At 40.0% G+C, this 13589-nt stretch overlaps 1 protein-coding gene across 1 annotated transcript in view; it reads right to left on the bottom strand.

Annotated features, from left to right (window-relative positions):
- Window positions 1-345: 345 nt before the first annotated feature.
- ZNF292 (zinc finger protein 292) overlaps window positions 346-13589 on the bottom strand; it is a 49702-nt gene continuing 36458 nt past the window's right edge. Inside the window, exon 8 of the mRNA XM_080341776.1 lies at window positions 346-12750. Coding sequence (XP_080197902.1) covers window positions 5572-12750 — 7179 coding nt within the window. The 3' untranslated portion in view covers window positions 346-5571. The remainder of the gene's footprint in view (window positions 12751-13589) is intronic.

Here is a 13589-nt window from a genome sequence, read left to right as displayed (position 1 = left end):
ATTTCAGGGTATCTCTTAGACACATTGCATCTCTGCTCTTTGTTATGTGTGGGGCTTGGGCTAGCAAGAAAGGGACAGAAATTAGCTAAAATGTATTTTCTTTTGAATCTAGACTTCTCTAAGACGATGGGAATTCAGTGTCTAAAAAGACTTATTTCAGGGTAGTGTTCTCTTTACATTGCTGGGATGAAAGACCTTCAGACATACATCAATACTGAGCCTGATCAAAACATAGCCTTCAGGGAAACACACCACCTGCAGTAAGTGGAGCTGCCTGAACGTTGAAAGGATTTTATTGTTCATGTCACGATGAAGAGGAAGAAACAGTAGCAAAAACATGTTAACTATTACTGCTCCTTGAATGTTGAACCTATTTCATTGCTTGTGCCAGGATAAGGAGAAGGAAATGGTAGCAAAGGCACATTAACTATTCTTCCACCCCCAAAACCCCTAGCTTTGGTTACAAAGTATTGCTTTTGTAAGTATAGGGGTAGCAGGTACAGAATAAACCATGTGCTTTTGATTGTGGTTTTCCAGTTGGTTTTTTTTTTCCTTGTTTGTTTTTCTAAAATATACCTGCTTCTGTAAAAGGTGAAAATACATTTGCTGTTGAACTTAACAGCGATAGCAGTCCCTCAGATATTTGCTTGCCAGGTCATGGCCAGGTAAAGTTTTACATGCCGAGTTACGCAGAATCAGTGCGTCTATCAAGCCAATGTGCTTCACACAGTTCAGAATATTTGCTGTTATATCTCTACACACACAGAATGTGGCTCACAACAGAAACGCAGTTAGAGACTCTTTTGCAGCTACAGGACAAAACCCACCCGGGAGTGCACGAAGCAAAACTATCGGCCATCGTCCCTGTGCAACTGTGACTGCCACACTCTGAGTAACTGAGAATAAACCCCAAAATTATCTTGGCCCTTTTGTATATTAATGCATCATTTTTTACAACAAGGACAACACTATCAAAATAAAGAAGCTGCTTCCAAAATAATTGCTTTTTTAATTATTGAGGATGGATTTTAAGACAGCACACCAACAAAAAAGTATTTCTTTTTTTTTTTTTTTTTTTTAAAAGCAAGGTTTATTTGAGAGAGAACAGAGAAGCAAACACAGTTTGGTCAACACAGGTTTCTGATTAAATTTGTGCATTAGCTGCTCTCTAATAAAAAAGTATGTTAAGTCAGGGCTTGAAGGGTGTTAGAGCATCCCCTACAGCTCTGCGACTGGTCAGAGCTTCCTGCTTAGACCAAAAACTTCCCTGTGAACCAAGAACTTTAATTCTTTGGAATGTATATTCAAGGCTTTATTTCTAATTCTATCTTTAACAGCCATAAAATGATAAAGAAATTCCAAAAGGAACAGGTTTCATGTCTTCAGTTTTGACAAAGCCAGTACCTTGTATGAGAAACAGTATGAAAAATTATTATGGACCCACTCTATGTAAGCCCTGACTCACTCATAGCAAACCACCAAGAGGCTTTTACATCATGTCCTGCAAAATTGGTGTGACAGAGCCAATGGAAACCAGCATCACACAGGACAGCTCTGTCTGATTTTACCTAACCCCAGAGAAAATAAACAAACTCATCTACTTTCTGAATCATTGCTCTTGGCCAGTATTTGGTCTTTTACTGGCTCCTTCCCTTCCACAGCCCTTGCTCTGCCTTTATCCTGCTTTGTGTCCAGTTTAAGTTTCACTCAATATTTGCTCTCATGCTTTTTGTTCAGATGAGTTTGTAGGCTCAATCCCTTAACTAAAGGTTTGAGGGCTTTTTTGTGTATTCAACTTTTAACTTGAACAGCCAAAATTACAAAAATAATTCAAGTGCTATGTTGGTGGTTTTTTTTTTCTTTTTAAAGTGAAAAAGTACAGTCTCCTCAAGCACATAGCGATTGGTAGGAAGCTGATACGAGCCCGTACGTACAAACATGACCACTCCGTGCACATTCATAGAAAAATATTTGCCTCATATTTCCAAATATCTCTGCAAACATTAAAAGATCCGCCTCTTACATAGATCATCCTGTTCTTTAAGATCCAAGTAATCTCCCTGCCTTGTGACAGATGAGATCTGAAAAAAAATTCCCTATTTGCTGATAGTTTCTTCCCTCTACTCCTATCTGAGGTACCTCTGGCCCTGTTTCCCAGCCCTTCTCCACACCAGGGCTCCAGCCAGGGGCAAGCAGGGCAGGGCAGCAGCTCCGCTAGCCCTGTGGGCAGCGTGAACCTGTCTGTGCAGGTGGGAGCCCCAACCAACCAGTTCTTTGGCACAGAAACTACTTGCAAGAATACAACTACCTGCTTTACTTCACCTGAACCACCCGTTTTCAGTGTTAATTTGACAAGCATGGCTGCCTCGCTATCCAAGAGCTGTAGACAGGACATCCCAGCAGAATGCTCTAGGACCAACAAGTCCCCCCATCCTGCTGAGAACAAGCACCTCAAAACACATGAGGATAAACCCACTACTCTTATTTACATTGAATCAGAGCTCAGACAATATAAACGTTCTTTATAAACATAGTTAACCATAGGAGACTGACGGCTGGTTTAAAGATATCTCTCAATCACAAAGCAGTCTGTACTCTGCATCTGGACTACTTGATTTAGTTGTTTCCCCATGAGCAGCAATTGCTTTTTAGTCAGCACATTCCTGATGGTGACAAGTGGCTTAAAAGAATGTGTCTTTGCTCAAGTGCACCACAGTTAATGGGTGACATGTCTGGAAGACACACAGGAGAAGGGCCAAGACAGGGACCGCATGGCGGGGCAGGAGCCGGCAGCACTTGCGGGTACATCACTCAAAGTATCTAAATGCAAATATCTGATTTATTTCCTCAGGAACTTTTGTCAGTGGCTTTACCAAACCACAGTGCCCTCTGCAGTCCATGACATCTTAATCAGACTCTGCCTTTGGGCCTCTGCTTTAAAATACTTTATTTTTTTTTTTACAAAAAGGAAAACAAATACCATACCAGCTTATCTGTTGGACAGGCTGTCAGTACCCACCTAAAAGGGAGTGTGCCATGGAAGGCACTGACTGCATTGGTACAGCACCTAGTTTAATTGAATTCATTTGGATAAGAATTCGACAATTTTTTTAAAATTCATTCTCAGAAATTCAGACCCTACATTCAGATCCAAACCAGAAATTATTTATGACGTTGATATTTTTGGTTTTTGTTGTGTTTTTAATGACATTCTACATTCTAGTATAGTACTGTGTAGCTAAATAGTTGTATACCATTCTCAGTCTAAAAACTGCAAATGACACAGTATCTATCATTGGGAATGTCAATGATGAAAATATTCAACTTACACAACACAAAATTATTCTAAAAATTAACAGTTGTGAGGTCTGTCAACAGTTAGGTACATCTGAAAACAAAGAGATTTTGTGGATCCTCTCCAGAGGAGGTTCTCTGCCCTCTTTTCCCCTGCAGCAGATCCCTCTACAATCACCACAACTGGCATTCAACAGTAACTCCATCCAAAGAGACCACGTAGCCACTGGTAGGTAGAATGTGGCATCACATGCTTCTAACCATGATAATGGCCTCTCCTAGAGTTAATATGCAAGGATTTGTTTTGGTTTTAACATTCTCAGGATACACCTTTGATTTACTAAATCAGCAGAATTATCAGTTTAGTCACTGGGGAGGGATGGAAAGCAAGAGGAGCAACTGGGCTCCATTCAAATGGAAGCACAGGCTTTTTGAGAAGGTACACAATTTAGCACCAGGTAGCAAACTGAGGGCTACGCCCAAGCTGAAATGCTGTTGCCTTTCCACTTTTCCATACATAATCCTCACTCTCACAAGTTATTTCATTTGGTTGTAGAAATGTGCCCTGTGCATTGATATTCAAGTAAACTGTCACAGATTCCAGGTGAATAGCTTAAGAGCAATCAAGTGTAGCATTTAATGCAAAGCTTTACATGGCAAGACAAGTTTATAGGAGGAAAAAAAATCAAGCTAATCTCTCCCAAGATAAAGACTATTTTATATTACTGAAGGTAGGTCACATCCAGTAGTGAGAATAATCCAAGAACAAATTTTTGGTACCACACAATCCAGCTGGCTTGTCCCATCCAACTTACGCGTAATCACACGTGAAAAGCAACACTGAAGACTCCTGGGTACTGACAGCTCCCAGCAGTGCATTCACGCTTTCGGTTACTCAGCGAGCAGGATACCTGTCGTTTCAGTTAGCAGCATACAGAAAAACGGCTCCAGTCCTGGGTGCGACGAGCGGCACGGCTTCCGAGGCTTGTTCAGGGGTGGGAATGAGAGAGGTGGCGAGTGCTGCCGGGTGGAGTCAGCGAGAGGCAGAGCAGCGCGGAGGGAGCCTGTGCCCTCAGCAGAGCACAACCACCGAGTTTGGCTCTAAGATCACAATCTCACTTCCCTTTCAGAAAGTGCCTTGTTTATTCAGTTTTTAACGGTATGGCATAAGGACTCATGTATTTTATAGATAGATACCAAACTGGTATTATCAAAATAAACCATCTGTTTTATAAACCCACTATTTACAAAAACGGTTTCTGAAGATTTTTTGTTTTGGTTTGGTATTTTTTTAACAAAAATTAAACTATACACCAATCTAAGTTACAGAAACAAAAATAACCTTTATAAGATCACATGTATAAAACAAGAAATGAAATGTGATTTTATTTAAGGCAATACTGGGCTACTTCACAAATCACCACCTCAAATATATACACTGCTCCACACTACTAATTTTCTATCACATTCACAACGGATTCTTTAATACCAAATATTGTTTTAAATCTCCAATGTAGCAAACTATTTTTATTCACATTTCCATTTTTTATTACGGAATCATAAATGTTTTGTATCCAATTAAAAGCAATGAAAAATGTAGCTATCAGAAAACTATTATATTTATGAGTTAACTACATATGAATATCATCCATAGATACTGGATGTCAAAATTTACAAAAATGAGAGTGTGTCAGTATGCTTAACTTACGAAATGTGATCTTATCCAGCTCCTCTCCTGTAAATAAATGTTTTATGCAAAATAAACTGGATATGGCAGACTTAGCTAGTTTTAGTTCAAAAGTTCATAAGTTAAAATGATTAAAGGACAGTTTTAAAAACTTGCTCACTTAGTTACAAATTAAAATTCCAAATATAAATGTGTCATTTAATAGTTTAGACTTACAGACTGCTGGTGGCAGCAAATGATTTACAATAATAAATATATACAAAAAAAGATGTATCTACAAATAAAAGAGTACATGAGCAGTGACCTGGTGAAAGATACCAATCACAGACAACTCACAAAGATTTAGTTCATGGAAAGGACAATCTGATAGAAAGTTGAGGTTTTGATCAAGTATTTACAACTGAAGCAAGTATTCTGTTCTTCAAGTCCCATAGGGATAAAAACAAATAACAAATTTCCATGACTCATGTCATGTCTTCTGCTAGATTAAATCACTTCAAGATAAGAGAGCTCCACAGTTACTAGCATGCTTGATGGCTTCCTAGTCAAAATAAATTTCATTACGGGTCATGGTTAAACACATTAGGTTTTCAGTATTTTGACTCGCCTTGCTCAGTACCAATAACAATTACTTTTGCAGCTGTAACCTCTGGATTATCCTCCCAGCGTCCTTCAAACTTTGTCAAACTGACAACAGGTTTCATTTCCTGAAGTTGCTTCAACACACGCTCAGCACAGTCTTTAAAAGTCTTGTCTAAAACTATCTTTACGTTATCACCACATGGAAGCTGTGATGGGTTGGCAAACGGCACAAGGGTTTCAGTTTCGGAACACGACCAAGTGACATTATTACTTGCTACAGAGGTCTTCTCGTTGGATTTTCGGGAGTTCGAATGGGATCCTCTTTTGGTTCCACTGCTATGGTAGTCTCGTTCAGTGTTTTTCTTCTGCTTTACAGCAGACTCTTCAAGGAACTTGAGGAACGACACTTCAAAACCCATCGGCTTAAACGAGCTCCAGTCGAAAGCTGCAGGTTGCTCTTCAGCCGTCTGAATGGCGACAGCAGTCTCTTCCTCCCTGTGCACACTACTCATGTCAACAGGCAGCACTTCCTCAGGTTTTTCAGTTCTCCTCCTTTTATTCTGAGATACATTTTTTTCTTTGTTTGCTCTTTTTAAGTTGTTTGATTTCTGCTTTTCCGAGGGGCAGGAGTTAGTCTCCTGCAAGTCAGTATTTACAGTGGAAGGGATTTTTGCTTGATTTTCAGCACTTGAACAATCCTCGTTAATCAGTTTGGTAATGAATAGTTCTGTCAGTTCATCCACTTCATCCTTCTCACCTTTTTCAGTTTCCTTTTGTGGTAACGTAGATGTGCTTGAGTCATTATTGCTCACTATCAAGCTCGGTTCAGGCTCTTTCACGTCACTTTTTTTATCAGTCTCCTCTTGCTCACAAGAGGTTTCATTTACTTGTGGGACAGAGTGCTTTTTAGACACAATAAGAAGATTTCTGTGTTGGGAAGTAAATGCTTTGGACAACTTATGACATTTATAATGTCTTATTATGTTACTTTCACTTGTAACTACGGACGAACATCCTTTTATCATACATGGATACTGAGTTATAAACCTGCTTGTACATTCCGATAAAGCATCATTTCTGGCCTTTATTGCATAAATGTGCTTGCCACGTTTCAGTGAATAATCCTTATTTTCTTGAACTTGAATTGCTTTTGAATTTTTGTTTTCCAAGTTCACATTTTTCTTTTGTTTTGTTTTCACTGATAGTCTGTTACCTTCTTTTCCTGATCTGCTTTTTAGTCCTCTCTGTTTGGACTTCAGCGGTTTCTCCTGATTTGCTTTGCTTGAAATGTTTTCCTGACCTGGTGTCAGTCTCCTGGGTCTTATTAAATGATCTTTATGCTTGTCATTATGTTTGTTAAAAATATGCCTCAAGAGGTTAGACCTTGTAGCATAAATACGGTCACAGCCTTCACAGTCACACTTGAATAAACCATCATCTTCTACTTTGTTTGGCCTTATCTTAATACCGTGATCTGCCTCAAGATGTACAATGTAGTTAAGATATGCTGTAAACGAAGACTTGCATTGAGACTGATCACAAGAAAACCTTCCTGCCTCTGGAGCCGGTTTCATGTTTCCAATTTGCTCTGGAGTCATGTCATGAAGCTTCATATAATGTTGTATCAAGCTGGTAACTTCCTGGAAGATGCGAGAGCAGTCACTCACCTCACACCTGAACTCTCTGGCAGCGGGTTTGGTTTCCACCTCATTGTGCTCCTCTTTGCCTGGCTCGTTCTCCTCCTCCACTTCAGCAGAGAAGGCAGGGAGGTCTGATTTGTGCACAGCTTGGTAATGAAGGATTAAGTTTTGTTGTATCGTAAAAGCTGCGAAGCAGCCCTGATGGACGCACCGGTATGGTCTATAAGGGCTGTAACTTGTGGGGAACTGCTCTAGAGATTTTGTGACGGGCTTCTTACGTTTTCTCTCCTCTTTTTCCTTCTTGTACCTCCTAACCTTGCGTACTTTGGGTTGTGCCTGTGTAGTACCAAAAGAGGCGGCACTATGGTGCTCCAGTGGAACACAAACCACTTGGGGTGGTTTTTCCAGTCTTTCAGGAATATTATTTTCTGGTAGAATGTTTTCCAAGACTTTTACAGGCTCCACAACTTCTTTTATGGGAGCTTCTTTGATCAATGGAGCTGCAGTTTTGTTTTCAATTATTAGTGTCTGCAAAGCTTTTATTTCAACAGGTCGTGGAGCTGTGTTCACAGTTTCATTTTGAGATCTTCTGCCATAAGGCCTTTTAATTTTTAATTTCACCATCTCCTCTGTTGTAAAATGATGTACAAGCTGACAGTGTGCTCGGAGATTAGAGTTTCTTGTGAATGTTTTTGGACAGGTAGCTACAACACATTTGAACGGGGCGTACTTCAGTTGATGTTTCTTGATTTCTAGTATCATTTCTGCCGTGTACTGATGAACCTTGCCATAGTGTTTAAATAACGCGTCTTTTGTCATAGCACTATAATTGCAGCCTGGATCCTGACATACAAAAGGCTTATTAACTTTATCACTGAACTGAATGTTACTTGCCTCTGAGGATAACTGGATGAGGGGTTTATTCTCAGTTGATACAACAGGAACTGCTGGTGCTAGCGAATCTGCTGGAGGACACTGGGAAATGGTCTCAGAGATCGGAATGGGGGAATCATTTTCTAGTTTCAGATTTTGCAAGCGTTCCAAGATTTCCAGCATTTGAGTATCATCCTTTTGAGATGTCTCAGACTGAGCAGAGTTATTCCTTGCTGCAGTGACACTCCCTGTGTGCACAGCAAATTGTGTAGGAGTGGGTAGTTTTACACAATGTGCAGAATTTCCTGAAGAAGCCTGTGCATTATTTACTTGCGAGTCCTGCCCAGAAGCAGCAATGGTATCCTGAACTTCAGTTTTCACCTCAAGTATCTGAGTGTTCATAGCAGTTTTAATTATTTCCAGAGTTTTTTCAAAATTCTGTATAACATTGTCTTCTGAAATATGCTCCTCCGAATTTGCTTGTGTACAAGAATTTACAGCCATCATTTGGGAATCCCCATTCTCAGTTTTTACTGTTAAAGGGGGTAACGGTGTATGAGCCTCAAGATTCGTTTTGAAGTTCTGTTTGACACTGGCCACGAATAACTGATTGTCAACATTACTGAGTTTCTGCGTGAGATTTTCCACCACCACTTGAGAGCCACAATTTGCCAGCAAGTTGGATTGAAAACCTTCTCCCTGTATTTGCACATTTCCATCAATGCTTTTGGTTAGAAGTCCCATTGTTGTTGCATTACTTATTACTACTTTCTGTGATGCACTGGGTGCAGGCAAGGGTGTAGTTGCTTTTCGCTTCCTCTTTGAAGCACTGGTTCCCTTCTTATTCAAGTTGCTTGATCCTGAATTCTTGGGACTACTTATAACTGAAATGCGTGAACTGTTGCCTGCAAAGTTTTGTGCTGCTGCAACGGTATTAGAAAATGAGCTAGAACATAAGCCATTTTCAATAGTCTTTAGCATTAAGTTCTCTGTTGCAAAACCAGGCAAACTCTTGCATTCGTTTATCGGAGGAATTCTGGCATTGAGGGTCCTGTTTTGGTCTGTTAGCAAGGTACTGGGGTTACAGACCGCCTGCAGCAGAGGGGGCGCAGTGGAGTTGGAGAGAACAGCTGCATTTATCTGAGTCGTACCAGTGACACAACTTGTTGTAACTACATGTGGAAGTACTTCTGTGTTATCAAAGGTACTCGGGATGCCTGCAGTTTCCAAGGCTTGTTTTATAATCTGATTTCCTTCCTCATTCCCACTGGTATTAAAGTTAGTCACGCTGGCCCGTGGAAACATAGTCTGCAGTAAGGCTGTGGAACGATTTTCAGCTGCAAGTAACTGGAGGAACGATGGATCTTTAAAACACGTCTCTGGATTGAAGGCAGACTCCTGGTGTTGCTGCAAGTTTAGTGAATTTGAGGAAAGAATCATGCTGGCAAGCAAAGACTGTCCATTAGCCTGCAGAGCTTCTGGAGAAATTTCTGATCCTTCAAGAGGTTTGCAGTAAGACCTCTTAGATAAGTGACCACCAAGTGATCTAGGATTAGTGAAAACCCTGAAACACCTACTACAGATGAATTTGCCATCCCTAATTATTGCTGGCCACTTTGCCCGCTTGTTATGTTTTGGCTTTCTTTCTTTCCCATTTAGGCCCTGGCCACCATCCTTTTTCACCTTTTCTGAAGCTAGATGTTGAGAACTAGTTCCATTGAAGTTATTATCATTACTCAATTGTGAGGGAAATATTTGATCAACAGTTTCCTCCTTCGGGAAGGCAGAACTAGTGTTTCCTTCTAGTTGTGACGAAAAGTTATTTGTATTATTTTCCACTTGTGAGAAGACTGAATTTGGAGGATTCTCTGCTGATGAAGGAAAGAGAGACATTGGACCGTTTTCTGCAGGCAAAGGAAGAAAAGGATCCGAACCACCATCAACATTCAGAGGCATAACTCTTTTTGCCAGATCATCCAACTGGGAAGGTAAGGTTGCACCAGATAGATTTTCCATTTGTGAACATAAAACACTCTCAGGCTCACTTTTAATACGAGTAGACAAACTAGGATTTATGACACTTTCTACTACAGGCAACATAGGATTGCCCAGATTTTCTAGATGAGTTGGGAAAAGTGTACTTGAGACACGTTGCACTTGACTGGAACAAGTGGGATTCAAATTAGGTTTGTTCTGTGCAGTAAAAGCAGCACCACTGGGATTGCCCACTGGCGATGGCAAAAGATACACAATTTTCCCATCCGTCGGCACATTCTGCAGATTGCTGGATTTTCGTGGTTTCTTATTTTTACGTTGCATTTTAAAAGCAGCGTATTGGTCAGGGTGTGCTGCCTTCATATGTTTGCCAATGCTCTGGGATGAGTTGTACGTTCGAGTACAGCCCTCAACCTGGCAACTGAATTTCTGAATTGGGGCTGCTGGTGACACAGCTGGAACTAAAGAGCTATTTATGTTAGGCTGTGACGGAATAAATGTAATACTTTCTAAAGTTTTTAAAGGCAGGTTATATAGATTAGCTGCAGCCTTAACACTGTCTTCAATTTCAAGTTTGGAAATGGGTACACTGTTTCGATATCCTGCCTGGTTCTGCATACTGAATGGACTTACAATGGTCACTTGTCTTTCTAAGCTTTTTGATTCAAGGGCTTCTGGTTTTAGTGTATCTGAGGTCACAGAAATATTTTGAATATTCTGAGTTGGACTGAGACAGTCTTCTTCCTTTCTCTCTTCAAAAACTGGAAGACAGGAGACAACTGATGAGCACAACTGCTGGGCTCCAGGATTAGTGGTATCTACTTTACTGGCAGTAGCAGCCAATTTACCTCTTTTTACAAAGTTCTCTCGGATCTTCTGGCTAACAGCAGACATCTTAATGTTGCTTGCTGGAATTGCCACTTCTGTCTTCACTGAACCCACAGGACACTGCTCTGAGCCAGCATTAGGCAAGGAATCGCTTTGCTGCAGTACAGTTACACTTTCATTCCCTACTGGTTCTGCTTTGATTTGACTCCAAACGACATTTTCTCCTTCAGGAAAACTACTTTCGTTGTCAGCTGGTGGAGGTGTCAATTCCTCTTTAACAGCAACTCCATTGGTATTTTCATTAGCTTTAGAAGGCTGACTGAGATCAGGCTGATCAGGCTGTTTTTCAGGCTGTTGCACATTTTCGGGCTGCTTGCTGTGATCCTCCACATGCTTTTCCAGTTCGTTCTGAGAACGGTATACCTTTCCGCAGTCTGTGAATTTGCAGGTATAGGTATTATAGTGTTGTGCTTCATGATCATAGAGTAAATATGCTTCAGAAAATACTCTGCCACATTTAGGAAACATGCACTTTGCTCTGAAGACTTGATGCTCTTTCCTGTGTGTCAGCAGCTCAGCGTAACTGTTAAAACCAGCCTTACATTTCATCTGTATGCAGATATAAGGCTTGCTGCCACAGTGCATTTGTAAATGATCATTCAGGTGAGTAACACTTACGAAATGTCGTCTACAGTACTGGCAAATCACTTTTTTGCTTTGCATTTCAAGAAAACGTTTAGCTTCTTCATTATCTTTATGCCCCTTTACATGTGCTATTAGGTTTTTAAAATATTTAAAGCCTTTTTTACAAAAAGTTACAGGGCAGGTGAATTCATTAACAGGTAGTGGCTTTTGAACTGGCACTATCTCTGGTATATAAGGTTTATCTTTGTCATCATTTTCATCATCTGAACCATCGTTATCATTAAACACAATGAAGTCTGTTGAATAGAGACTGTTCTTCTTAATGGGTCGCTGTTCCTGTTTGGCTACAGAATTAGTTTTTTGATTCTCGTTGGTAGTTGCTATTTTAGGAGGTCTTCCCAGTCTTCTCAGCGGTTTCATAGCAGCCAATCTCTCTTTGCTCGATTTTTTAACATGCAAAGTTACATGGGGAACAAAGTTTTCTTTAGAATTAAAATTTTGTGCACAAATAGGGCAACTGTAAATTCCATCCTTATAATGTTTTTGTGCATGCCTAACTATTCTATGACCTAGGAATTCTTTGTCACATAACACACAATATTGCATATAAGCTTGCCAGTTCCTAAATCTAGCCGATATGAACCCCCTCTCTCTGAGTTTTTTAATTTCTCTTTTCTTCTGCTTTTCATCTCTGATACCCTTAAGAAGGCTTGTAGCTTCATCAAAAGTGCCAGCAAGCCCATTCACAGAAGTTTCTTTAGTCTCTTCTTGGCAATCCTCAACCTTTTCATAAACTTCACTATCGTTTAGTTCATCTATTGATGACACGATGGATGCCTCCTCTCCCATCAACGCCAGACACTGACGCTTGAGAGTTTTCCAGTCCCAGAATTCTGGATCAAAAGGCCACTGAGTTTTCAGTACAAGTAAAAGCTCACAGCGCAAAGAATTTGGTATTGGAAGATTCTCTTCATCATACTTCTGGTCAGGCTGATTGTAAAGGATTTCAACAGCATAATATGCATCCACAGTGGGTTCAAGAAGAAATTCACTCAGCTGACAAGCACGTTTAACCTCCAAATCATCTGGAAGCAAGCAGGAGATGGTCTTGCAAATAGATATCTTGACATCTGCATTTTCACTGGCTTCCAAGCGCAATGCTTTCACACACAGTTCAATGCAGGTTGCAAGCCCAGCACCATCAATCTGTAAAGCAAGACTGATTTTAGTAAGTCAGCTTATCATAACTTTTCTATATTTGTAAATGAAAAATATCACTATTCAACTCTAAGTTTCAGAAAAAATGCACCTGGAGTTTATAATAATACTTTCTACTCTAAGAAACAGTCTTTAGATACCATTCCTTAAGTTTCATAATTTGTCTTCATGCTACTAAAAAACCATGGAAGTGTACATAAAACTAAAACACTAATTGTATGCTCTGCCTAGTTTGAGGACTTCAGGAGTTTCTGTTAGAGATGTTATGCTTATATTCGAGCAGTACTGAGCATTTTCCATGAAATAAAGCCTGCCAGTTGTGTCACAGTTATTTGAGGTGAGCTTCTATGGAGCATTAAGTTAGCACTAGGTAGAATTCAAATGGTATGAAGTGCTACAGTAAGAGAAGCATGTGATCTTAAAAAAAAATCTATAATTGGGAAATCACTAAATGTATAAATATCTGTTTTTATTTTTAAAGATTATACCACTTCAAAGTCAACTGACCTCAACTGAAAGCAGCAAGCATAGTTAAATGTTCCATTACTGAAGTGTTCCAAAGGTCATGTGGTCTATTCTCATTTATACCCTCAGGCAACATAAATTACATTTATGTCCACTTTACAGCCCCTTTATGCTGCCAAGAATGCACAGAGGCTGTGGTACACATGAGGATAAAGTCCAGCAAATTTATGAATGCACAAGTCTGCTATGCACATGGTGTCCAATTTCTGCCATCTATGAAATGATCCACAGCTCAGTACAGAAAAATTAGTATGGGTTAGCGCAGAGCTCTTAATATCACCAGTCTCTGTGAAAGTTATTTT

This window comes from Nesoenas mayeri, assembly GCF_963082525.1.
Source record: "Nesoenas mayeri genome assembly, chromosome: 3".
Lineage (NCBI taxonomy): Eukaryota > Metazoa > Chordata > Aves > Columbiformes > Columbidae > Nesoenas > Nesoenas mayeri.
This window is presented reverse-complemented; position numbering and strand designations above follow the sequence as displayed.